We start from the raw sequence: 27,621 nt of genomic DNA on the forward strand, positions 1-27,621 counted from the left end.
AATTTGGCTCGAAACGGTCCGATCTTCTTGGAACTTTTCAAAAGCTCATAGAGCGAAGCGAGCGGCTTCAGTTCTTGCACAAGCTGTATTTTGTACGCTTTCAATCAAAGACCTCGACGTAAAATGCGCAAAGTCATTGCGTACATCAGTCCGACTTGCTGAGACTGGTGCCGCATCGTCTCTCCACGGTGTTCGTGTACACTCTCAGCTACGGCTGTTATATTTTCTTCACTGCTGAACGTAGTGTATTCGGTCGAATGGTATCCAATAACCAATGCTGTATCTCAAAATGGTTAAGGTGTGGTCCGATTATATAGACCATAAAAAAGGCTATTGAAAAAAGTTCCCCTACTTGGATCATCCGTTGCAGTTATTTGTTCTCACTCTCCAATAAACTTTTTTTAGCACTTTTCTATAATAAGTACTCGCTTAGTGAGCGCCATTACCTTAATCACTATCTCACCAACCTATACAAAATACAACACATACACACCGAAACCCGTTACCTTCAACAACAAAAACGATACGAGTCAATTGCATGCTCTCTTCAAGCATTTTGTTTACAGACATTTACATTTTCAAGTTAAGTTTCGCCATTTCGCGGTCGTTGGTCGGTCTAGCCGGGTGTTAGCTGCCACTAAAGTGTACATAGCTGATGCCAAGCGCACGTAAGTTCGCAGCCGCCGAGTGGATTTATAACGAAAATATACATTTTAATCGATTAGCAGAGAAGCGGATAAGAGGCTGTGGCACTTAAGTGATTACTTGAAAGAATAGAAAAATATAAATAAATAAATAAAGTGAACATCAAAGAGCAGACTGATTTTATTGGCAAAACGCCGCACAAGCAGAAAAATAATGACAGAACCAGCGCCACGTGAGGTGAGTCAGCGAGCGTGCTCTCGCTCTCGTAAGTGTGCTCATTTCAATGACGTGTGTGTTCTCATGTTAGCAGCAGAGCAAGTGAAAGTGTATTACGGCATATGTGGGTGGTTGTTTGTGTGTGTTCATATAGATGGTGTTTTTATGAAACCCTGAGCATGGCGAGAGTATGAGAGCATTCTCATCAGCTGGTTTTTGAGAGACCATTCAATTGATAAGGCCGGTTAGCCGCATATTAGTGACATTATGCGAGCAACAAATCTACATACATATCTACATAGATACGTGTGAGGGCAAAGCTCAAATATTGGAAATGCATTTTGGCCTGTGTTTTATTGCTGCTATCGGTTACCTTTTTTGTATGTAGAACATGTTATTTGTTGTGATTAAATAAAAAGCTCATTTAAAATATTGTAAAGGTAATTTGAACACGAATCGAAAGGTTTATTATGTGAGTGACAGAACGTTTAATAAGGGGTCATAGGGTATTAGAAACTTTACTATTTGCAGAAAATATCCTCCATGCAATTTTTGGGAATATTGCCACTTTGAAAGTATTTGACAGGTTAATAACTTTATATAACTATGCTACTATGAGCAAAAAATATTAAGACTTTTTTCATGATTTTAAAATTCTTAATTAATTCTTCAAAATCTTTGTCGTCCCTTCAAAAAACTCGATGGTAGTGAGGAAAAGGTTCTATACATCCTTTGTTAGTATCCAGCTCAATCACAAACCAAACACCGAGCTCTAGGAGTCCATCAGATACCAAACCTAATATCTACAAAACGTATATAGCACCGAATACAACAAACGCAGTAGACGCCCAAAAGAGGTTTTTACCGAAGTCCACAAAATAATTTTAGATGACGGTAAAAAGAAGTTGTGCGAGATTGCAGGCACTATAAAGATTTACATCACATCAATCACAAATATTTGTGTATGAGAAAGCTTTCTGCAACATGGGTTGTCCTTTGAACCAAAAACAACGACAGGTTGATGATTCACAGCAGTTTTTGGAGATCTTCAAACGTAATAAATTCGAGTTTTTGCGTCAATATGAGACAATGCATGAAGCCAGGCTTCACTCTAAAGTCCAATCTACAGTCATCCGATTGGACTGGACACAATGAACCCGCTACAAAGCGTGGAAAAACACAACCGTCGATTGACAAGGTTATGGTATCTGAATTTTGAGATGTGCAAAGAATATTTTTTATTAATTACCTTGAAAAAGAAAAACCTATCAACATTACTTATCATTATTGAACCATTTGAATGACGAAATCGTCGAAACGCAGCCGCATTTGAAGGAAAAGAAAGTGCAGTTTCACCCAGACAATGCACCGTCTGTGTAAACGTTGGACAAATTCCATGAATCGGTCTTCGAATTGCTTTTGTATCCACCGTATTCTGCAGATCTCGCCCCCAGAGGCCATTTCCTGAGCTCAGATCTCAAAAGAATGCTCGCTGTGAAGAAATTTTCGTCGAATGAAGAGGTGATCACCAAAACTAAGGTTTATTTAGAAGCAAATGACAAATCGTACCACAAAAATAGTGTCGAAAAGTTGAAGGGTTACTATAATCAATGCATTACCCGTGATGTGAATTATGTTAAATAAAAAAAAGAATTTTGCCAACAAAATTTTTAATTGACTTGTTATAGTGGTCAGATAACAGTGGTTCCAACCAATGGATCCTAAGGAGAAAATATCTCAAAAGTGAGAGACTAGTTCGCGTATATACAGATAGACGGGCAAGCTGATCATTTATACATACATAAATATATATTTTCCTTCTTAGTGTTGTAAACTTCTTGGAAAAGTCTGACTCCAATCGTCGCTCCTTTTTGTATTGTACAGGATATGGTTGAGTTTTTGTTTGCATTGGTGTGTGGTGTTGTCGTGAGTGAATTGTATTGGTCTAATGTATTGGAGTGCGCCAGTGTTGTGCTTTGTGGAGTGGTGAGTTTATGCGGCTGTGGTGTGATTTGGGAGAAAGCTCGTCTAATCAATCAATTATACATTTTTGAAAGTTGACAGCTTTATGTGTCTAATTTATAGATTTTCAGAATTTTTCCATTTGATACTTTTGTTTTTTTTTATTTATTCTTCTTTCTTTGTTTGAAAATTGTGATTTTAGTTTTTAAGGAGCTATCTGGAGACACATTTCATCAAATAAATTCCTGTCCCCAAACTAATTATTTTGTCTGGTTTAAATTCAAGCCTACAACCTTACAAACAAACTTTGCGAAAAGGCTATATATAACTGTTTTTAGAAATATAATCTATCGGTGTTTTTGTTTCTCGAGAGAAGATTTATCAAAACTAACTGAAAAACCTATATTTATTATTTTATCTCTTTTCAGTACGAGGACATACGCATTCCTGTACCGTGGGGTCATCTAGCGGGACGTTGGTATGGCGATCGTAATATACGCCCCATACTCGCCTTACATGGTTGGCTCGATAACATGGGCACGTGGAATACGCTCTTACCACTACTGCCACAACACGTCGGCATACTATGCATTGAACTTTCCGGACATGGTTACTCCTCACAATTTCCCAAAGGCTTGCCCTATCACACTACCGACTATGTGAATTTGATCGTACGCATCATGAAAGAGTACAAATGGCAAAAGGTCTCCCTGCTAACGCACTCCCTGAGCTCACTCGTCTCATTCATATACACCTCATTGTACCCCGAGACGGTGGACATGTTAATCGCTATTGATATCATAATACCGGTACAAAATACACTAGATTTCGAAATCAAAGCGTTACGTACGAACGCCGAGCGATTGCTTGTGGAAGTCGAACGCGACGAAAAGTTGGCGATGCATGAACCACCGGCATATACGTTCGATAAATTAAAACAAGTGCTATACGAGGGTTCACAGGGTTCAGTTGAGTTACATAACTGTGAACATTTGCTAACGCGTAACATAAAGAAATCCGCAAAATATCCGGATAAATATTACTTTTCGCGTGATGCCCGTCTGAAATATTATATACGCTTCATCTCATGCCCACCATTACATTTGGAAATGGCTAAGCGTATCAAAAATGTGCCCTATCTTGTAATCAAGGGCAGTATGTCGGATATGATAAAAGAGGACTCTGATGTAATAATTGATATGTTACGTCGGAATAATCCACATTTTGAGTATTACGAAATCGAAGGCACACACCATGTACACTTGAATAATCCCGAGGCGTGCGCCGCTGTCATAAATCCCTTTATAAATGCCCATAGGCCGGCGATGCCCAACACTTGGTGTGTCGATGACGCTGAAGATACGCCAATGAAGAGTAGTAAAAGTGTTGTTGAAAAGCGAAAGAGAGCCAAAGGACGTCTGCGTTGCCTTCGAAGTAAACTGTAGTGGACCGGAACGGTATTGTTTTCAAAGGGTGGTCAGTGATCCATATATCAACGTCCAATAATAATTTTTTGATTATGCGATAATTTTTTCATAAAGTAAGTTATAAAAAAACATTTAAAAATTGTGTTTTAATTTCTAATAAATATTTCTGTATAATTTCTCAACAATTGGGGGGAAAAATTAAAAAAAATCTTTGGAAATCGAAATCGGTAGACGAAGTCATATTTGAACATCAAACTTCTTCCGATATTCGCTGGGCCCAATGCGCAAAGGACCATAAATCTTCCGCAGAACCTTTTTCTCACTCACGATTCTCACGTCGACTCATCAGATGTTGTCATCGGCCATGCCTCTGCACCATAAAGCAGCATAAATTCGTCTCTCTCTAGAGAGAGCACTTTGCTTCTCAATTGCCTACTCAGTTCGAAGTAGCACCTTTTGAAAAAAGTTATTTTTCATTCAATTTCGAGGCTGACATTGTTGTTGGTGTTAATAATGATTCCAAGGTAGACGAAATTATCTGCGACTTCAAAGTTATGACTGTCAACAGTGACGTGGGGGCCAAGTCGCTAGTGCGACGACTGTTTGTTTGATGAGAGGAGATATAGTATTTCGTCTTGACCTCGTTCACTGCCAGACCCATTTGCTTTGCTTCCTTATTCATTTTGGAGAAAGCAGATCTAATGGCGCGGTTGTTGAGGCCAATAATATCACTATCATCGGCGTATGCCAGCATCTGTACACTCTTATAGAAGAATGTACCTTTTCTATTTAAATTTATATCTGCCAACAGTGACGTCGATACGAGAACGCGAGGGCTGTGCTTTCAAATAGCCAAAAAGGTGATGGGCGTCGATCTGTTTGTTGAGGGTCTACTCCAGAATTTTAAGTATTGTAAAAATTTGGTTTCTGAAGGATTTTCCAAATCTAAAGCAACAATGGGCTTAAGTCTTCCAGACAATACAATCGAAAGAAGCTTATGAACAATGTTAAGAAGAGTGAAATAGTTCATTCTAATAGTTTCAAAGGAAAATAGAGTCATGTGTTGAAGTTCACGCAAGTGAGGAAAGTTCTCTGAGCGCCATTCCCTTGGAAGTGGCCAGAAACGATTCTTTCACATATAGCTCAAGCAGCTCACGACTTCCGGCCTTACATCAAGTATCCTCTGGGTATCTTTATCCTCTGGCTAGCTAAAGAGCATCCGTTTGAAGTCGAGCTAAAATGAGAGACGATCCATTCCTTCCGAGGGTTGTGCGCTGGGTTTGGTGCCAGCCACGTAAAAAACACCCCCAACGAAAGAGACACAAGAAGAATAGTTTCATTTGAAACGATCTCAACCAGCCTCTCTACTTACCTAACATAACAAAAAACCATACTCCTAGCAGCTGTGTGAAGTTCCAAAAGATTATGTGTTTTAACATAAAATAACTAAGAAGAGGGAATACTTCTATGAGGAAGATAATGCCGAACTACCGGATGGAAAATACTCTGTACATTTTTAGGAGCAAATTTTATCGGATAGAAAAGATCTTGTCAAAGTACTTAAACGAAAGGGATACCCGAGTGCAATCTGATGGTTTTTAACAGGTTTTCAAATCGATCTCTAATAACAAATGGTTCGATAAAAAAACAGTTGGCTCCAGAGCATCATCAGCAATATCTTTCGAGGATCTTTACAAGAAATACAAGAAAATTGAGTTAAATTCTAATTGTACTCTCACACATGCCCTCGCTCTCACCCTTTACTAACCGCAACGTCTGCCTGCTCATAATCCCGTTTAGCGCAGAAGGCAGTGAATTCACCAAATTTTCTCAAATAAATGTAAATCTTTCGTAATTTTATCCCAAGGTATTTACATGTCGTCGAATATTTGACTTATTCTCGGCTGCGGTTTTATCTGTCCGCAAGGTAGACTTAAAAGTGTATGCGGATTAGTGCGGCGAGCGATGAGTTTAGCACAAAATTACATTGCTGCTCGAAAAGTTTGTTATCGCTCGGCAGCATTATCGGGAAATTTATTACTTTGTGTACAGAATATGCAGCGAGAGCGTGTAAAAAATGAATGTGCTTGCCAAAAATCGTGTATTTATTTAAAGCCACCGAGGCAAAGACGACAACTTTACCGGCAGCAGCAGTGCCGCCTACACACTTGCCCGGGCAACTTGTCGTTCAAATGATTTCGTAGATTCATCATCGGCTTGTAAAGTGGGCGGTTTGTTGTTGCAGCGCGGCCAGCGAAAGGGTGGGCGGGAGCTTGGTGCGCTACTTGAAACAATAAAGATCCTTCGAGGAAAATTGGCGACGATGAAATTCAAATTGCAACAACTGTAAAAACACAAAGCACTAACCGGTTTATATTGTTACAGTTATACGAGAGAGGTGCGATAAAGCTCGAGTCTTAAAGAACAATCAAGAAATTTACTATACAATTAGTGCAGTATTCTCTGTTAGACGGCCACTGTAGAAATTACTGAATCGGTTCGCGGTTTTATTTTGAAGCGTATAGAGACGGGCATGTCCGCGGATTTTAAAAAATTGAGCTGAGATTCGATTGTTATTTTTGGAAGATTTGCTGCGTAAGGTTACTCTTCCCTTTCGGTGGTTCTATTCTCTTTGTTTCAACAAGTCTCAAAGAGGTCGCACGTTGGTTTTGATTATTTGCGCTCAGGTCCCCGACTTATCTCACATTAGGACTCGATCTCATATTGATAGACGAACGATTATAGGAGCGCAAAGGGCTGAGGTAGCAGATATCTTAAAAGACCACGTTGGGCAAAATCTGCATGAAGCGTGAGACATGGGAAAGAATTCGGATGTCGATGGATGCTGCGTATGCTCATACCCACGACAAACCCAACTGTGTGACCACGTCGAAGAGATGCTTGCCACTTTTTTAGCGCAATCCAAAAGATTTTCTTGATCGTTGCGTGACCTTCGTTGAAACACGGATTCACTATAACACACAACAAACAGTCGAAAAAGTGTAGCTTGCTCTCTCTCGGCGAACCTACTCCGATTAAAACGAATATGGTAGTACGGAAAGGTTGTTCTTGTTGTAGCGACACAATCCTACCGAGTTGAGCGGATAAAAAATTCGGGTCCGTTCCGGTTACGTCGAACAGACTGTCGTCGGAATGGAGTACGGAAAGGTTATAGCCATCGGTTTTCAGGTATCACGAGGTGGGCCCTACCTTGACAAACCTCTTAGTGACTGCAATGTATTGAATTAGCGAGTTGACTCCACGCCGATTTGCAGAAAAATGGCCTCGTCACAAAATCGTTTTAGTCCGAATACTAATCTGCCTTATCGTACTCCTGCCTCATCCACCGTATTCTCTAAATTTGGCTCCGAGCGACTTCTTTCGATTCCAAATTTGAAAGAGCCACTCATCTGGTCGAGATTTTTTGGAATTTAAGAAGGTTACCGACGTTTTTTTCCAATGTTTAGAAATAGATCGCCGTTTTTCCAAAGCTTTCGTTAATTTTTAAGTTTTCTACGTTGACAAAAGGGCTGATCAAAGAGTGCCTAACTTCGCTAACAATAGCACCGAGTGTCTTTGGGATAAGACTGTTATGGGTGCCAGGCCACATCGGAATCGCATTAAACTGTACAACTGATGAGCTACCAAGAGAAAGCACTCTAGAACTGCTATCGGTAGAGTGAGAGCTGGTCGACTGATAGATAGCTAGGTAGATAGTTGGGCTTCGTGGAATCTTGGCCACTATCGGTACCTGCACTGTCGTCCAGTAAGGTTGGGAACCCTACCAAACGCCATCTGCAGAAGCTACATAGAGGAAGATGAGGTGGAGAGAGCTCAACACCTCCTTCTTGACTGTTCCGCGTTTGGGAGGTCAAGACTTAAACACTTGGGAACGCATATCTGCAGACATCCCATCGAGCTGGCGGGAATGGAATTTATAAGTTAGAAGAGTTTTTCTTTTCTATGGCTTCACAAAGGACTATATATATCTGCCCACGTGCCATCTAACCTAACCAAACCTGAGCTCTCTGATCTCAAAGTTTAAAAAATAACTCATCGGGTGGAGTTTCGTGTCGATTGAGGTAGTTACAGTCTTATATTCGGTTGTTGCGAAATAAACAGCCACTACTTCGAAATTCTTATTTTTTTAGTTAGTTATCGGGCCGCCCTCGTATGCTTCAGAGCTATACTAGTGCTTGTGATCCATTTTGCCTTTACACTTGTCTCAGCATGTGAATGCAAATCCGTTGAGAAATCGGTTCTTGTTGTTATAGTTGTTGCTGGTTTTGTTGTTGTTGCTATTGTTGTGCCCAAATACTGTAGAGTACGACAACAATGTGTTAAATTTAAGACGCCATTATAAATGACTATTTTAAGCTAAATAAATTGTTCGGTATTTACTGTTATGCTGCTAACTGGCTCTTATTGCTATTTGTTATTGTTGCTATCTTTGGTGTTGCTGCTATTATTGTATTTTGCTTTACATGCATCCTGCATACTCGTATATCAATGGTCGTCGGTCGTCGGTTTGGCAGTTCATGTTTCACTCTTTGTTGTTTTTGTGCGAATTTTTTCGTCGCTACATTCAAGTCTCCACTTCTTCTCGAGGAGCATCCGCTTTTCTATTGGCGCGCTTGCTTTGCTCCACATTCCGCTCCACGAAGAGGAAGAAGAAGTGCAGTTGAGTAATGAATGTGTCTTTGATTGGCAAATATTTTTGCTTTGTTTCGAGTTGCTGTTGCATGAAATGAATGTGTCAGCGCTGACATTAGCACCAGCCGTTTCTGTTTGACTTCACAATTCCAATAGTAAATGATTTTCGAGTAATTGAGTGCAACGGTATTTGCCAAACGAGCGAATATGCAGTGGAGGCGAGAGTGCGTGGGTGAGAGCGGAAATGAAAAATATGTATGCGCTCGCTGCTTAACGGTAAAAGCAATGCTTCGGTAATTTTTGACTTCTTTGAAATGTTTGCTGTGGAAAACTTTGCTTCCAGTATTACCGGGTGTTGGCTTTCGAGTTGTGTGGCAATGGTTAGAAGAAAGCTTGACGTTTTCAAATAAGTTAAGTATGAAGAAGAAATTTTGAGCTATTTTATTATGGAATGTCACTGTGTATTTGTGATTTTAGAGTATTCTTTGTAGTAGAATCAACGAAGGAACTAACATCCTCTGAGTTGCATGTTGGTGCAAATTGAATGAGTTGGAACGTGGCTCAACCTTACTTCGTTTCGTTTCACTTATTAAAAAATATAGGTATATTATTGTCATTCAGTCTCTATCTGATTTTTTTTAGATCCAAAGCATCTACTTCGAAATATCTTTCAAATTTGAATAAGCGCTCAACGAAATCAAATTACAAGATTCTGAAGAGAGAGAGGTGAATCGAGCTACATATAAGCTGGTATAACAAACAACTGGCATAAACAAAATAAACTGGTCTAAAGAGAAGACTTCTTCGATTTCTTTCTTTAAAGTGACTAATCGAACAAACGTCTGGTATAAATTCAAAAACTGTTATAACCTAACTTTTTTTTTAGATATCTCACTTTTAATATGGAAGTGTAAACCCAACAAAGAACTCGTATAAATAAAAAAAAAAGTAAAGTGACGAATCGAACAAGCAACTGGCATTAATAAAATAAACTGATCTTAAGAGAAGTCCTCTTCGATCTTTTTTAAAGTGACTAATCGAACAAACAACTGGTAGAAATAAAAAAAACTGGCATAACTAAGCTGAATCTAATTGAACTTAACTGAATCTATCTCTTTTAATAAAATCAACTGAGTTTTGTCTGTCTCACTTCTAAATTCGAGTGGTAAATCGAACAAGGAACTGGTATAAATAAAAAAAAACTGGTCTAAAGAGAAGATCCCTTAAACTCGAAAAAGTAGCAAATCGAATAAACGACTGGTATAAATGACATGAACCGGTATAATTAAACAGACACAAAATTAAAAAAGATAATCGTTTATACCAATTGAATTCGGGATCACATACACGTTTTTATTAAATTCAACTTTTCTTTTTCTTAGAAAACTTTGCGGCAAGAGAGCAGAGTTCTAACAAAGCAAACAGAGAAGTGGCGAATCGATGCGGCTATTGTTTTATAGTAAAGCAATTGCCTTTTAGCAGTTAAAGAGATAATTCAACAAGCTTTCGAAAGTTTGATTGAAAAATGAAGATTTTTTGCTTTTTGTGGAAATTTTTACTTTAATATTTTAAACCTAGAATGAAGAAAACTGAAGACTATGAAACAGTATGTCATATGTCATTCTTAAAATCGAGATACTATCTTTTCGTCTTTATCGTTTTGATTAGGCGTTCACAGCGTTAGTTCTGGACCACAACCGCCTGAACTTCATTGATCCGACAGTACGTCGTGCATATCCTTTTATCAAGAGAACACAAATCCATATTTGTCGAAGAACTAAAAAAGACAACGTCAAAATTTACTTAAGTTGTTGACTGAAAGACTTACGTCTGGAGTCAACAGATTATATGCTAAAAGAATTTCTAAAAAAAATCTAAAAAAAAGTTAGATAAATTGCAAAACCCGTTGACATAATGTATGCATCTAGGACTCAGACAGTCTGAGCTTCTAAAAGAACAAGCGCTTGAACACTCAGAAATCCTCACTTCTTTTGACTTTCTGCCGGATCACTTGGATCATGGAGTCGCCAATCCGAACTCGGGCGGCTCCTTCTCTACCTAAATACTGCCGAAACCGTTGGAGGAGAGGGGCAGTAAGTTTCTTCACGGCTGGGTCAAAGCTTGGGGGCCAGAGGGCCGAGATTGCAGTGATTAAGGTAGCAGTAGATTTGCTGTTCTGGAGTGCAGCCGCCTTTAGAGAGGTGACCATCCATTCAGACAGCAGAGCGGCGATACTAGAACTCATTTACAGTACGTTTAGAGCTCGTGGAAGACTGCTTAACCTCGCTATCAATAGCATCAAATACATTTGTGTTACGACTGGTATGGGAGTCGAGGTACATAATTATATTAAGAAATAGAGCTTCCACCTATACATAAAACTCGCACTTGGTAGTATATAACAAAATATGTATTACAAGAAAGGTCTTTAAAAATTCATTCGGTATATACTCAAGTTTTCAATCTCATTTAGGAGTAGAGTTGCCACCTACCTAAAAAATAAAAGATACACAAAATGTAGCAAAAATTTTGGGAAAAACTTAGCGAGAGTCTGCAGGGAGATTTCAATCGACAAAATATTTTGGAACAGAGTTACCACCTGTGGAAAAAAGCCCTTCGGAATATATTCGCTGGTTTTTCCACATATCTATATTAAAAATAGAATTGACAGCTATTGCAGTTAAGGAAATGTATTCCGCACTTTATTTTTATATATATATACATATGTGAAATGGAGTAGCCACTCTCAAAAAATTAAAACATCAGAAGATTATATGTTATTAGAATTTGCTGATTATCCATTAAAGAAATATTCAGAGCTGTGGTATTGGAACATATGGTCGAATGACGTTGCCATACCGCTAAATAATACGTAACAAAAGTAGAGATTTCAAAAAAATTGGTGAAAGTAAACCGTTTTAGAAAACATAAAGCGTGCAGCGAGACTTTGAGCTAAAATATTTTTGAACAGAGTTACCACATATTCCACTTTCAGAGGATATTAACTGTTTTTTTTTATAAATGTTATGAACAGATTTCGCAGCTTTCGAAGTTTTAGTGAATATATTCAAAGTCTTTTTGAAACACATACATATGTATGTGGAATGGAGTTGCCACCTAATAAAAAATTAAAATACGAAAAAGTTATGTGTTAATAGAGTTACATGTGTCAGTCTTCGAAAAAATATTCAGAGCTGCTGTATTTAAACATACATACATATGTCTGTATATATTTCGGAGTTGCCACGTAACAAAAAATTAAATCATTTTAAAATAATATCTTGTTAGAATTAGATGTGCTAGTTTTTGAAAATAAAAGTTTCGGGGCTGCTGTACCCGCATATGCTGGAATAGAGTTGCCACCTACAGAAAATTCAAAACATAAAAAAATTATGTCTTAATTGAGTTAGATATGTTAGCTTTCGAAAAAATATTCCGAGCTGCTGTATTTGAACATATGTCGATATGGAGTTGCCACCTACAGAAAAGTCAAAACATAAAAAAATGATGTATTATTAGTATGAGAGGTGACAGCTTACGAAAAAATATCCTTAGCTGCCTTATTAATAAATTTTTTGGAAAGGAGTTGCCACCTTGTGCAAATAGTAAAACTGTGTAAAATTATTTTCAAATATTAATGACATGGTAGATATGTATGTATGTATTTGTTCGCACAAGTAGTTAATTGTGAAGTAATCAGTTTGCGCATTCATTACCGCATACCAAGTAATGTGTAATTAAAATATAATTTTTTAATTTATGCAGAGCATGGAACAGCAAACTGCTGGCGATGGCAGTGAGGAAAATACATGCGGCAGACGATAGGATAAGCACATACATATGTGTACTTAGATGAGTATATATGTATATATATTTATATGTGAATATATATACATATATCTATGGATATATACATATATATGTATATATGCGTATGAATGTGTGTACATGTATATACAAATTCGTAAACTTTGGCTTCGGTTGTACCGTTAAACGCTCCATATGTGCGAATTTCTTGTCTTCCTCAACAGCATTAACATAAACACATTGCTGCATAATATATTTTGCGTGTGTGTGCGAGCATCGTGCATTTTCAGCCACTTGAAGCTCAAGCATTGTGTAGTTTTTGAGTAAAATAATTGCGAAAACAATTCATCGGCGTTGAATTTGCACATTTGTACTTAATTTCATTTGAAATGCGGCGAAGTACACAAGTGAAATATGCAAATGAGGCGGATACGTACATATGTCTGTATGTATGCTATGTGTGTATGTTTCTATGTTAGTGCGTTTGCTAGCACATTGCCTTGATGAACGAGAAGACTTTATGCCACCAATGGAAGATACTCTTAAACACACATTTGAGTAATTTCGCGTTTGTATCGTTTTTAATTCATGATGGACAGACATACATACATATATTGGCTCATTGCCGCTTTAGCTCGCTGTTTTAATTGCACTTTTTATACCCTAAACCATCCGAAATTTTGCACATGCCGTTTTCAGTCCAAGTTGCGGTTTATATATCGAAATCGTCGATATCGCTCCACTATAGCATATAGCTGCCATACCAACTGCACAATCAAAATTAAGTTCTTGTATGGAAAACTTTTTTAATTGAGAAGATATTCCGACGAATTTTGGCATAGGTTATTATTCAAGACAACACTACAATCAGTGCGGAAATTATTGAGATCGGACCATTGAAGCATATAGCTGTCATACAAACTGAGCGATCAAAGGGAAGTCCTTGTATGAAAAACTTTCTTATTTGGCAAGATATTTTTACGAAATTCTGTACAAATTATTAGCTGAGGCAGTGCTGTAATCACTGACTAAATTGTTCAGATCGAACCACTATAACATATAGCTGCCATACAAACTGACCGAGCAAACTCAAGTTAAAGTTCTTTTTATACTCTTTTATGCCATAAAAAATACATCTGTGACGGGTATTCTAGCTCCGCTGCAGCCAAAGTTAGCGTTCTCTTCTTATTTGCTTCTTAATTTCTCAAATACCGCTGGCAAAGCGCGACTTACGCTAGTCCTTAGCAAATGGGAAATCTTTGTGCGCCTAAAAAGCATTTATAAATTCATTACTTACAATATATACGCACACATGTGAAAATATACACACACATATCAAATGTAGAAACATATACATATACATATATATTATGTACTTGCTTCCGCTCGCTTCAATCGTAAATAGTTCGTTAATTGCCGCAAGAAAAAACGCACGTTTGCGCGTTGCCATCTAAAGTACGCTTGCAATTAAATGAACACACACACACACATGCACGCAAACACAGAAATGCGCGCCTGTGCAGGCAGTCAATTTCCATTTCATTTATCCAATTTGCATAAAAAAGTTGTAAAATGAGAATTCACTGTGAGTTTGGGCAAATTACTTCCGAATATTGTTAAGCTTTTATTTCACTTGCAGTTCTACTATTTATGCCTATGTACATATGCTTGTACTTCGCGCAATGTTTGTATGTATGTGTGTGCATATGAACAGGATAACTTATTAAGGGGGTAAAAAGTAACTAGTTTTTCTATATAATTATGAAAATCTTTGTATTTGACGGAGTAAAAATATTTGCTATATCGGAGTACGCTTTGTATGTGAGGTGCGTAAGGTCCAAGTTCGAAACCCAGCATATATTAAATTTGAAATTAGAGACAAATTTTCCAGTTTACCGCATATATCGGTCAATATGTGAGTAATTGAAACTGGAAGGTATGTTTCTCTAATATTTGACAACTTTTTTTTCGCATTTTTTTTTTATTTTTTATTTTCTGAACCATCAACATCTCAAGAATATTGTGTTAAAGCTTTAGGTCATTCGGAGAAAAACTAATGAAGTTACAGCAGGTTGAATAACGGTACCTCTAACTACCTGCGCTGAGTGTACAAAACTTTGAACCGATTTTCCCAAATATGTAATTTTTAAAGTCGGTGACCAGCCTACATAAAAAACTACTGCATCGATCGTTTTGAAATTTTGTACAAATATTCCACTTATATATAGCTCGCGAATGACGTCGAGTTTTTCCAAAAATTTTGATTTCTAAGAATTTTACAATAACAAATAGGACGATTTTTTCGTCCAAAATCGTCATTTTGGCTTGAAAATGGTACCAAAAATTGAAAAATTAAAAAAAAAACTCGACATCAATTGAAAGATAAACTAATAAACTAAAAAAAGCATTTTAACTTTTTGGTTTCAGATGACCCAGTGATGCTGTAGGCTGGTCACCGCACGACAACTTTTTTTCGAAGTGCCTGCAGAGATCGACGATAGATCCGTTATTCCTCGCTATTTTTCGATAAAACTTTTTTTAAGTATCCTTCCAATGTTGTACTTTTATATAATAATAAGTAAAATAAACCTACAGCAATAATTTTTTCTAAAAAAATTCACGAAGAAAGGTCTTTTTTCGACGAAACAAACCTTACCCCCCCTTAAATAAATAAAATTGGGTAAAAACTTACCAACCCTCTATATAATTAATATAAAAATTTTCAAACTTCTAGCTGACTTTACTCGTTCTTCTTAGTTTGTGTGATACCTTAATGAAACTCAGAGAGCATCATGTCTGTTAGTAATATATAGTAGTGCCAAAATAGGTGAAATCAGTTCAATACTACCCCTATCTCCAATATTCAATACACCTAATATACCATTTGCAAATTACCGGTTGGCTTTAAATTGTAACATATGTATATATCGGTAACCCTGGCTAGGATACAAAGCCTAATTAAATTTCGCGATATAAGCAAATCGTGAACTGCCAACAAATGCCATCAAAACTTAAGAAAATATTCAATACTTTTAGACCGAAATGTGAACATGCAGATCTATGTATCAGTGCACTTCTCTGTCAATGGTTCGTTGGAAGTTGATAGTATGGGAGATGTAACTTCATAACCCGAAGTAATGAACCAGCACCCATTCGCTACACGATGCTAGGTGATTTCAAACGGATTACTTGTGTAATGCGATGTTCTGTAAAGAAAGGTATGCCAGGCGGTTCACAATCGTTACCGCACTCAGTAGTAAGGGAGCACCTAAAGGCTATATGATGAAGAGCTGTTTTTCGAGAGTTGAATCAATATATACGAATTCAGGTATCATATATGTATCTTGGAGTTGATAAACCATGGCTCTCACCAAGGGTGGTGGTCATTATGAGAGCTCATGGCGTTGAATTCCCAAATGCAGGAACTCTAGCTACTTCAGGGGCAAACATCGTAAGAAAAATGGGGTCTGTGCAATATGAGGTTCAAATAATTTGGAACTTATTTATGTGGCTCATAAGAAGCATCATAGAAATTATATGGTTTCGTATTTGTTAAGCTTTTTTTAAGTTAGTAAAGTAATACTGATTAGTGTTTAAGGCCTTTCAAGAGCTATCCATCATTCTGCTAGCATACTATCTATACGATTTTGTTCACTAAATATGAATAAAAAATACTGTTTTTCCGATTCTTGTTCATCAGATATGATTGCAAGGATTAAGGCCAGGGAAGCACCTTCAGGTAAATAGAGGCTGTTACTTATATGAGCTCTAGCATGAGTTTTCAGCCGATTTTATTAATTCTAAACACAAAACACGCTCTATCAATGTTATTAATATAATCTCATATTGGCCGATATATGTATGTAGTATAAAGTCACCTAAAAGTTCGAAACTCTTTATATTAGGTATATGGGGGTTACATATGTACGTATGTATACTATAATTACCATAATATCGATATATGGAAAAAACAAAAAAAAATTTTTCGGACCAATCAAAAATTATTAACAAAGTCAATTGAAATTATCTGCTATAGACAAAAAAAAATTTCACAAATATTAAATTAAAGATTTATGAAAAGTTTCAGAGCAGTGCTGCTAGCTTCAAATATTTATAAAGCGACAAAAGCGTACTGAATATGACAATAAACGCTAAAATCTAGTCTAATTATACACTTACTTGTATGTATATGTGCGTCTGAAAGCCCGACAAAGGACAATCTGAAAAGAGAATATACTATTATTGACATTAATAAACAAAAAAAAGTATTAACAAAAATTTATAAATTCCAAAGCTTTGACATACAAGTAAAAAAAGTTTCTCATTTAAACCCAGTAAAAATCTCTCTTTAACTGAAACACCCTTTGCAATAACTTACGATTGGTAGCCACAAGTACACAGTTAAATTTATTATTTCACATCAAATAATATTTGCACGTATATACATATGTGTGTCTTTGTGTGTGTGCAAAACTGTGAGTGTTTATGTCAGCTTTTGACAGAAATAAATGTGTATAAAATAAAATAAATCAAATGCAATGCTCTGTTTTTAATGGTTGACAATGCAAAAATTGCAACAATTTGTCACACATGCCGGTTGTTGTTGTTTTAATTGTTGTTGCTTTCTTGTTAGCGCTTTTGAGAGCAAAGTAAGCAGGAGAGCTGCAGGCAAAATCAGTTTTCACTTTTTACTAAAACAGTTAAATTATGCACATTTACAAAAGCTGATACAAACACAAACACACACACACACAGACATGAGTAGACATGAGAGCAAAACCACACATACGAGCATGTTGTTGAGAGCATTCGAACGTATTTAATGAAAGTAAATGTTGAGGAACTCAAATTTATGGAAATTTTGGTTTTTCTTTAATACTTTCAATTTCAATTTATATTTTTTTTATTGATATTTAAGCTTATTATACTAAAAATAACTGAATTATGTAGACATACATATGTATATATGATCTACGATCTTAAAATGGATCCAATATTGTCACTAAAGTGCTCTAAAACCAAAACAGTTAATTTTTTATAATTTTTTTTACGAAATCCACCAAAATTCAATTCACATTTTCAATTTGCAGCGAAAATTGTTTGGTGTGCCCGTGCGTATACGTGACAATTTGCCCATACAAATTAAATTTAGCCATTTCCACACTCACTCACTCACTCAAATCGTAGCATACATTTGGGCGCACGCTAATCCGCAAACACACATACATTGGCACTCACGTTGCGACTACGCAATATATTACCGTGTTCGAAGTTTCTAAGGTTGCCGCGCATAAATAGCATTTGTAATTTTCTCGGGTAAATATTGAACTAGAACGTGGCCCAGGGTATTTATCTTTCAAATTGTCGGCAAACAAGGAAAAATTGGTGTAAAAAAATTTCATTTTCGGTTTGATGAGGAAACGCGCGCGCCTCTTGTATGTATTTCCTTGGAAAATATTGACATTCATAATTAGTATACTCGGAATATGGAGCGTTTGCCAGTTGAATGACGAGGGTGATTGCTTTATTTGAGCGCGCTCATTTGCATATTTGTAACGGTGCAAATGAGAGTGCCGCAATACTAGTTTTAGCTGTATTTTGATAACCTAATTTTGAGGTATAATTGAGGAATCTTTTCTATCTAAAGGTCAAAGAAATTCAAGTACAGACGTAGTATTCTTCGGAGGAATTGCGAATACGGATTTCATAAATTGATAAGCAAAAAGTGAGGTCCCTAGAAAACTTCAATAATACTCGGATATATGATATAGTCGATACCATGATCTACGGTACTTAGAAATTCTGGTTAAGTACCTAAAAAGCGGCCCCACCACAATGGTAGGTCCAGGAAAGGTACTGTCGGATTATAAGGAGAAGGGTGTCAGATGTTTTCCTGTACAGGTGAATGCAGGAATAATTTCTGCGAAAGCACCCAGCTTTATACTTTTTATAGTTCTATTACGTTCCAATCATATAATTCAAAAATCAAAAAGAAGTTAAAAGGTTGCCACCCGTCGGAAATTTTCAAATCAAAGCCTGCCACCTGTCACATATTTTTTATGTGATTAAATTTGTACAACATTTATTAGCTTAGCGAAGATTGATCTAACTTTAAGTTTAAATGTCAACAAAAAATTTAAAAGGTTGCCACCTGCTTACAATTTCAAGTATAATTAATTTTTTAATTAAGGAAACACCATTAAATGGTATGAAGGTATAAGAAATACTGTAGTTAATATATTTTTTTTAAAAACTGAACATTTTTATTTGACAAAATTTAGAAAATATTTGTATGTGATTAAATTTATAAAATAATCTAATTTTAAAGTTAAAGGAGTAAAATGTTGCCACATGTTTACACTTTTAAATGCAATTAATCTTTTAATTAAAGAAAATCCATTAAATATTGTAAAAGTACAAGAAATCTTGCAGTTAAAATAATATTCTGGAAAAGTTGCCACCTCTTGAATATTTTAATTTGATTAAATTTGGAAAATTTTAAATCCGTTAATAAATAATGTTGCAGTTATATGGCATAGCTCGTGTTAAAAATTTTGTTGGAAAAGTTGCCACCTGTTGAACATTTTTATTTCACTAAATTTAGAAAATATTTGATCCTTTCATGAATAATGTTGCCGTATGCCATATAACATAGCTCGTATTAAAAAATTTTTTGGAAATAATGCCACCAGTTGAAAATTTTTATTTGATTAAATTTAGAAAATATAGAAAATAACATACATATATATGTACATATATAATATAGAAAAAAACAAATTTTGCTCCGTAATGATGAATAATACTATTGCCGTTACATGGCACACCTCGAGGATAGTTATAAACAAAAGGTAAGAATTTTGCCATCCGTTTTCAAATTTTAAATTTAAAGTAACAATACCGAGTGGTAAAGAAAAATAAGTAGTCTTGCGTGTTGCCACTTATTTCAAATTTTTAAGTCGAAATTTTTAAAAATTTAAATTAACACATCCGAACGGTGTAAAAGTATTAGTGGCTTTGCTGAAGAAATAATATTAATAATTTTAAAAGGTTGCCACCTGTTAAATATCTTTTTACATTTGAATAAGTGCATGAAATACATACCACATGTGTATGCCATCACATCGAATACATTATACGTTAATTATAATTTTAAGGTCAAATCGTAAAAATATACAAGGTTACCACGTGTTTGCAACTTGAGTTTAATGATTTCTTATTATTTGAAACGAAAATATTTGTCATGTTACTTAGTAGGATTAATCCAAATATAAATGATGTTCTTATTAAACATACATACATAAATAATTTTTTATTAACGGTACGTAAATAAAAGGTAATAATGTTGCCACCTATTTAAAATTAGTAAGTCGAAAAAATTGTTAGGTTAGAGAAATATTACATAATGAAAAGTTTGACAAAATGCTGCAGTTTTTAAATGACTTTTTGAAAGGTTGCCAGCTGATAAAAATTATAATTTGTAAGAATTGCATGAAATATTTGTAATATTATTAAGATTGAACCAAATATAAATAAAGATCTTATTAAGCGGTACGATTTAAAAGTTAAAGATAATAATGTTGCCACCTATTTCAAATAAGTAAGTCAAAAAAATTGTTAGATTAGAGAATTTTACATTATGAGGAGTTTAAAAAAATATTTCCGTTATAAAATGACTTTTTGAAAGGTTGCCACCTGATCAGAATTATATTTAGAATGAAATGCATCAAATATTTGTAGCCATAGTGAAGTTTGATTCACTTGAAATATTTTTTTAACTGTACTAGCTGCAATTTAAAGCATTTTTAGTAAAAAAGTTGCCACTTGTTTTTAATTATAAAGAAGAAGAAATGTCTAAAACAGATTATCAAATGACTATGTGCTTTGCTTAACCTATTTGGTTAAAAGGATAAGTTAAAAGTACTTTTTAAAAATGTTGCCACCTTTCGCGTATTGAAAATAGTATGTATGAAAGTTGCCACCTGTTCAAAATAACTCAGTTAATCAAATGCATTTAGTATTATGAAGTTGGTGTTAATATTAACATATTTTGTACTTTTACTAGCTACTACGTAATACATTATATGTGGGATGGTTGCCACCTGTTTGCAATTTTAATGATATAGAATTTGTTAAGTTAAAGAAATACTATCAAATGGGATATAAGCAGACTTGCAAAGAAAAATATTTTTTAAAAATGTTGCCACCTGTTAAATAAAAACAATTTTATAAAGTTTAAAAAATATTTTTGATATCACAAAAACAAACATAGTTAGCCTAGGATAGTTTGCTATTTAAAAAATGGTTGCCACCTATTTATGAAAATATTAAATTCGCATTAATTAAAATTTCGACCCCCCGAACGAGTCATAGAAAATTGGACTTAACGGCTGGACCAAAAAATAAATGCTGAACACAGTTCTTTTGAATTATAATAATCCTTCGTCATTAAATCTGAAGTGTCTGTGTTTTTTCTTTAAAAAAGTAGGGTACCTCGAAATGGTTCACCCTTTATATACACCTTATATACCTTATATACCTTTATAGGGTTTGCCAAGCAATTTTCTAATTTCCATACTTACCATTTAGCTCTAAACGTACTCTTTAAGGAAATAGTGCACACTTCTAAATTGGACATTGCAACAAAAAATCAAGATTTGTTTTTGGTCGAAAAGCGAAATGAGTTGACAAAGAAACACAAGAATTCCAAATTTCCGCGTCAATCTTCGCCGAGAATTTAAAGAAAATTAGCCGAACAAGGAAGTTCGCCAGACGGAACAGAAATACAAAGCTGCGACCAGCAACCGCGTTTTAAGCGTAAACGAAAAACAACAACAACAAGAAAAACACAAAAATAGATAAAAAGGAAAGCACGGAAAGCGTAGAGCACAGTGACCTAAAAAGGAAAATACTTCGCAGCAGATAGAAATGTTTTTCAACAGACAGCTATCTAGTATCTATGTGTTGTTGTTGTAGTGGGTAATGAAAAAATGTCTACAACAAAATGATGGCGGACAGCAGTGCGGGCATGTTTGTGTGTGTGTTTGCGTGTCTAAGCTGCTCGTCATTCCTTCCGCCGTAATCTGTTATTTGTGTTTTTGTTGTATTTCTATTATCTTCTCAATTCCACTTGATAGCTTTAATGGCGTATTTATTTCGCTCGCTTAGCATGCTTTTCGCTCGCAAATTTTGCACTTCGCGCTCGTCAAACGCTGAAACATGAAATATTCAATTTATGCCGTTTCATTGCGGAATGACTTACGAGTGCTGGAAGATTTTAGAATGGAGGCAAGAAGGAGTTGGGTTGCCTCAGAAAAAATAACAACAACAAAAACAAAAATAAAGAAAAAAATAATTTTATATATGGTACTACAAAGGCATTTAGAAGGAAAAATAAAAATAACAAAAAAATTACAACAACATCAACTTCTTTTCTACCACAACAACAACAACAACAACAAAGAAACCAATAAATGCTTTAAAAACATGCGCAATGACCAATAAAAAAATTACAACAACAATATATCATTACAACAACAACAACATTATACAATAACAACAGCAAAACCAAAGAAAAAATAAAATTTTTTAAGTATAAAAACCTCCTAAAATATTACAATAACAAGATTCAAACTACAAAATATAAAATAACAACAACAAGAATACAGAAAAATAAAACCAAATATTATAGAGACAAGTACAATAAAAATACAAGAATTTGCAACAACCGTATACAACAACAACAACATTATACGAAAAAACAACAACAACAAAGTGAAGAACTCAGAAAATACAAAATCCACCAAAAACGTTATATAAAGCCAACATTATATAACAACAACAAAAACAACAACAACAAAATGAAGAACACAAAAAATACAAAATCCAAAAACATTATATAAAGTCAACAAAATACAACAACAACAACAACATTTTACGAAAAAACAACAACAACAAAATGAAGAACACAAAAAATACAAAATCCAAAAACATATAAAGTCAACAATATACAACAACAACAACAACAACATTATACGAAAAAGCAACAACGACAAAATTAAGAACACAGAAAATACAAAATCCACCAAAAACATTATATAAAGTCAACATTATACAACAACAACAACAACAACATTATACGAAAAAACAACAACAACAAAATGAAGAACACAGAAAATACAAAATCCACCAAAAACATTATATAAAGACTACAATATACAACAACAACAACAACATCATATCAAAAAAACAAAACTTTTCGCTATTTTCGCTATTTTCCCTGCGACCTCCACAGGGGATTTGTTACCAGAAAATTGTAATTTGTTGGCGGCGAACGCTGACAAGTTGGCTAATGTACTTTTTACACCGCAATAGAATAAAGCTTAACAGTAAATTGTGTGTATATATGTATGCCATACCTAGGCTTGGCGGATGACAAAGGAACCATGCCGCAATGTCTAAAGTTGACAGGCATATTAGCCGACACTATCAAGGCTGTAAAGTAAATAGTATTTGGTAAATTGATACAGAAGAACCTCAGGTGTACAATTTGCAAAGCTGCCAAATAAAGTTATTTTCACACGGAGATACATACATGCAAACATATTTATGCCTAAGTGTATACGCCAGCTTTGCACGCTTCATTGGGCACATTTTGGCATGCCATGCTTTAAGCTTTAATGAAATCAGGCCAGGCGACGGTAGAAAAGTTCACATTCTTTTATGACATGTGTATTAGACCAACAAAAAATTACTAAATAACCGCAATGTGCTCAAATTAAATTGAGAATCAGGTGGCAGCACTTTCAGAAAATTTCTCTCAAAGAATTTCTTTAACCTATTCGATGCCAATACTGTGATATGGCATTTATTTGAGCGAATTTCACAGCATAAACAATTTAAAAAAGGTGGCAACCCTTCCCAAAAAAATATATCAAATTAAGAGTTTCCCCTATCTCTTCAGTTTGTAGCATTCCTTTACTTTCAAAAATTTCAAATATTTGGCAACACTTGTCTAAATAAATCAGGTGGCAACAGTTCTTATAATAGCATGTTTTTAACCTGTGCCAATTTTGTGATATTGCATTTATTTCTGCTATTTGCACAGCATAAATATTATGAAAAGGTGGCAACCCTCCTTAAAAAATATATGAAATTGAGGTGTGCCAATTTTGTGATATTGCATTTATTCCTGCAATTTTCACAGCATAAATATTATAAAAAGGTGGCAACCCTCCTTAAAAAAATATGTAAAATTGAGGGTTTCTCTTACCTCTTCAGTTTATAGCATTTCTTTACTTGATATTAATAAATTTAAATTACAAATTTTTATTTTAAACATGTGGCAACACTTCCCAAAAATAAATTCACTATCCACTTGTAAATGTTAATTTTTCGTATACCCTTAAAGTATATTTTAATTAATTATTTTAAATTATGAATGAAAAATGAGACAGGTGGCAACTTTCGTTAAATATATTGGTATTTTAAATCCATTTGAACAATTTTGTTTTGATGCTCTGATTATAAATTTTACTTTAATAAATAATAAAGCAAAAAAAGATGGCAACCATTGCCAAATAAATTTTAGTTGAAACCCATTTTAACTGTCTTTACTTTGACAGCCACACTAAAGAAACGCTAATATTCAAAGGTCTCATGGTGTGATAAGTTGGATGAGGTTTAATTCTTGATCCTCAAGATGGGGTGGGTTACCATCTGCAGTCCCTTGTGTAGGCAGAAAATATAACTACTGTACTCAGATCTTTTAAGTCAACAAAGCACCTTGAAGCCAATTTTTTTAGATGTTTTATTTATATTCTCATCAGCTTACCAGGATGTGTGAAAGAGTGCTGTCTCACGTGTTTAAGCTGTGGACTCGCCAAGGCGGAACAATCAGGAAGGAATCAGCAGTGAACGTCCGAATATCGCAGAGCACCGACCCATTTCACATTCGATTGATAGCGGGGCTAAGGTGCCTCTTCTGGCCCGATCGTTAGCTTTACAATTATGTAGTTGCCATTCTGCTGTAGTCTAGCAACCATACTAGACTTAACGCTAAGGGAATCGACGCCGTTAATAGCTAGACTAAGTTGTGTTCATTAACGTTAAGTCTAGTATAACCGCTATAGTATCAAAATTACTTATCTGAAGAGGCTGCAATCCAGTGTAGTAGATTTTCTGATACCTTAATGACTTCAACATTAGCTTGAAAAACGTTCTGCAGTGGTCAGGAAGGCTGAAACTAATGTCAATATCCTTACAATAGACTCCGTCATCAAAATTCTCTCAAGCTTTTATCAATCCATAAGCTCTCTAACCGTCTCCTTCAGTGGCTTCTACCCACCAACTTCGCAGGTTTGGGATAGAGAAAATACCGCCATATTTGGATTTGGAAACTCCAAGCTCTAAAGAATCCGGTATTAAAGTCAAAGTACGTCAGCATTCCTGTGTATTTAGACATATGTTTTCAGAATAGAAGGTTTTCAAATGAACACGAATAACAACGAAGGATAAAACGTACTGAAAATTATTTGTAGTCAACTTAAAAGTGAGGCTACTATAAATCCGGGGAATTAAGTGACTGCTATGGTAGTTGTCTTCACTTTTTGGCTCTGTATGAGCTCGACTCTCTAATAAAAAATTAATAAAAAATGTACACATGTGGGCAACAACTATGTTCAACAATAGAATTCAAAAGAAAAGTGTTCATGAAATCTCATTGCTGTCTCCCCATAAATATACAAGTTGCTTGTTCGATTCACAACCCCTAAATGCTTGACAAATTGACCACAGATAACAGTATATTTAAATAGTTAATATATATTTCTATACAATTTCGAATTTCCTTGCAAACTTTTCACCTTCTCTCCGATTTAACTGCATACTTGGACAAGGTCACACATACTACTTACACAAATATTTAAACACATGTAATCCCAGCTTTTATTGAGCGAATAGCCAACCTAACCTCCAACTATGTTATGTTATCTTTCGATTTTTTTTCTGCAAATAAAATGGTATTTATTTGTATATATTTGGAGAAGACTGCTTCTTTTCTTCCACAACTATTCTATAGCTCGCCAAATGCATGTTGGTCTTCACTACAAGTATTACAGTTATATGCACGAGTCTGCAGCTGTCACATACATATGTGTGTATAAGTACGTCTGTAGTTAAGTGGTGACAAAACATTGAAAGCAATTGATCTATAACGGGATTGAGTTGTCATGCTGCAATCGAAATGCTTCTGAACGGTTAGTTCAGTTCGAAAGCTGCCAGAGGGCGAGAAAAATGTGAGACAATGAAAACTGAGCACTGCAGCATGTCGTACAAGTGTAAATAAAGTGTGTGAGCGACAAATAGCAATAATAATAAAATATATTTAAGTACAAAAGTAAAATAGTGAAATAAAAATAAACTTAAAAATGCGAATTTCAGTCTCTTGTGTGCTGCGAAAAGTGTGACTATAAATAAGCGATATATCTCTAGTATCTTCTACGTGATGGTATATTATATTTGACAAAACGGTTAAGTGGTTTATCGTCCATTTTTCGATTTTTGCCGCTGGCGCATCAATTGAAGACGACCCAAATCAGTCTCTCACACGTCGTTCTCAAGCGTTGTGCATCTCTGTGAACAAATCTTGACCTACGTCCTCACAAGATCAAATTGACGCAAGAATTGAGCCGATTGACTACCAAAATCGTCGTATGTTTGTGAATTGGGTTGAGCAACAACTTGAAAATGATCCGGATTTTCATTGAAGAATCATCTTCAGCGATGAGGCTCATTTTTGGCTAAATGGCTTCGACAATAAGCAAAATATGCATTATTGGTCAAGCAGACTGGCAAGTTACTGAGAATGGAAATCTTCTTCTTCTTCTTCTTCTTAATTGGCGTAGACACCGCTTACGCGATTTTAGCCGAGTTAACAGCAGCGCGCCAGTCGTTTCTTCTTTTCGCTACTTGGCGCCAATTGGATACTCCAAGCGGAGTCAGGTCCTTCTCCACTTGGTCCTTCCAACGGAGTGGAGATCTTCCTCTTCCTCTGCTTCCCCCGGCGGGTACTGCGTCGAATACTTTCAGAGCTGGAGTGTTTTTGTCCATCCGGACAACATGACCTAGCCAGCGTAGCCTCTGTCTTTTAATTCGCTGAACTATGTCAATGTCGTCGTATATCTCGTACACCTCATCGTTCCATCGAATGCGATATTCGCCATGGCCAATGCGCAAAGGACCACAAATCTTATGATAAAGATTTATGGTGAATGGAAATCGCTGCGACTTAATGCTAACCCAATATTTTTGACCCAAATTGGATGATATGGACTTGGACAATATGTGTTTCCAAAAGGATGGCGAAACAAGCCACGCAGCGTCACAATCGATTTATTGTAAACCAAGTTTGGTGAACGTATTATCGCACGGAATTTTAGTATCGGCCGATTTGTCGAAAATTGGCACCAGCGTCTAGACTTCTACAAACGTATCCGTGGTGGCCATACAAAAGCATTCGAGTTCCAGACATAGTGGCATCAAATGTGCTTACACAGTGAGAAAGAATTTCATTCACTTTTGGAGCGCTCTTATTGAAAACCCCGCCAGCTTAGTGCAAGATAGGATAATCCCTAGGAGAATCCCTACTACTTATGCTTCACTAGTGCAGCAAAAGATTGAGGTTAAAGCTGTACGCTAAAGCGCTCTTATTTGCATAAAACTATTGATCATACAAGCCAACATCTCTTACTCGTATAATGACGTAAGTCATGTTTTCGGTTCACCAAAAACTTTGAAAAGTGGTAAATCGAACTAAGAACTGGTATATAATAAATATGATATACTGACTAAATCAAGTAGAGAAAATATTTACATCACTTTAATGAGGTAAAAATATATTTTCTTCCATTGAATT

At 35.5% G+C, this 27,621-nt stretch overlaps 1 protein-coding gene across 1 annotated transcript; it reads left to right on the forward strand.

Moving 5' to 3' along the window:
• The first annotated feature begins 607 nt into the window (after nt 1-607).
• On the forward strand, nt 608-4,288 carry LOC120778651 (probable serine hydrolase). Its single transcript, XM_040110568.1, has 2 exons — nt 608-882; nt 3,252-4,288. Exons 1-2 carry the CDS (start codon nt 859-861, stop codon nt 4,266-4,268), a joined length of 1,041 nt encoding a protein of 346 aa, XP_039966502.1. The 5' UTR covers nt 608-858; the 3' UTR covers nt 4,269-4,288.
• The last annotated feature ends 23,333 nt before the right edge of the window (nt 4,289-27,621 follow it).

This window comes from Bactrocera tryoni, chromosome 5 (assembly GCF_016617805.1).
Source record: "Bactrocera tryoni isolate S06 chromosome 5, CSIRO_BtryS06_freeze2, whole genome shotgun sequence".
Lineage (NCBI taxonomy): Eukaryota > Metazoa > Arthropoda > Insecta > Diptera > Tephritidae > Bactrocera > Bactrocera tryoni.

What these genes read in the sequence shown, in the direction of transcription:
- LOC120778651 (XM_040110568.1), top strand. Translation starts at nt 859, where the DNA reads ATGACAGAACCAGCGCCACGTGAG. An exon ending in CAGAACCAGCGCCACGTGAG is followed by an intron (nt 883 to 3,251) that starts GTGAGTCAGCGA and finishes ATCTCTTTTCAG; the next exon opens with TACGAGGACATACGCATTCC.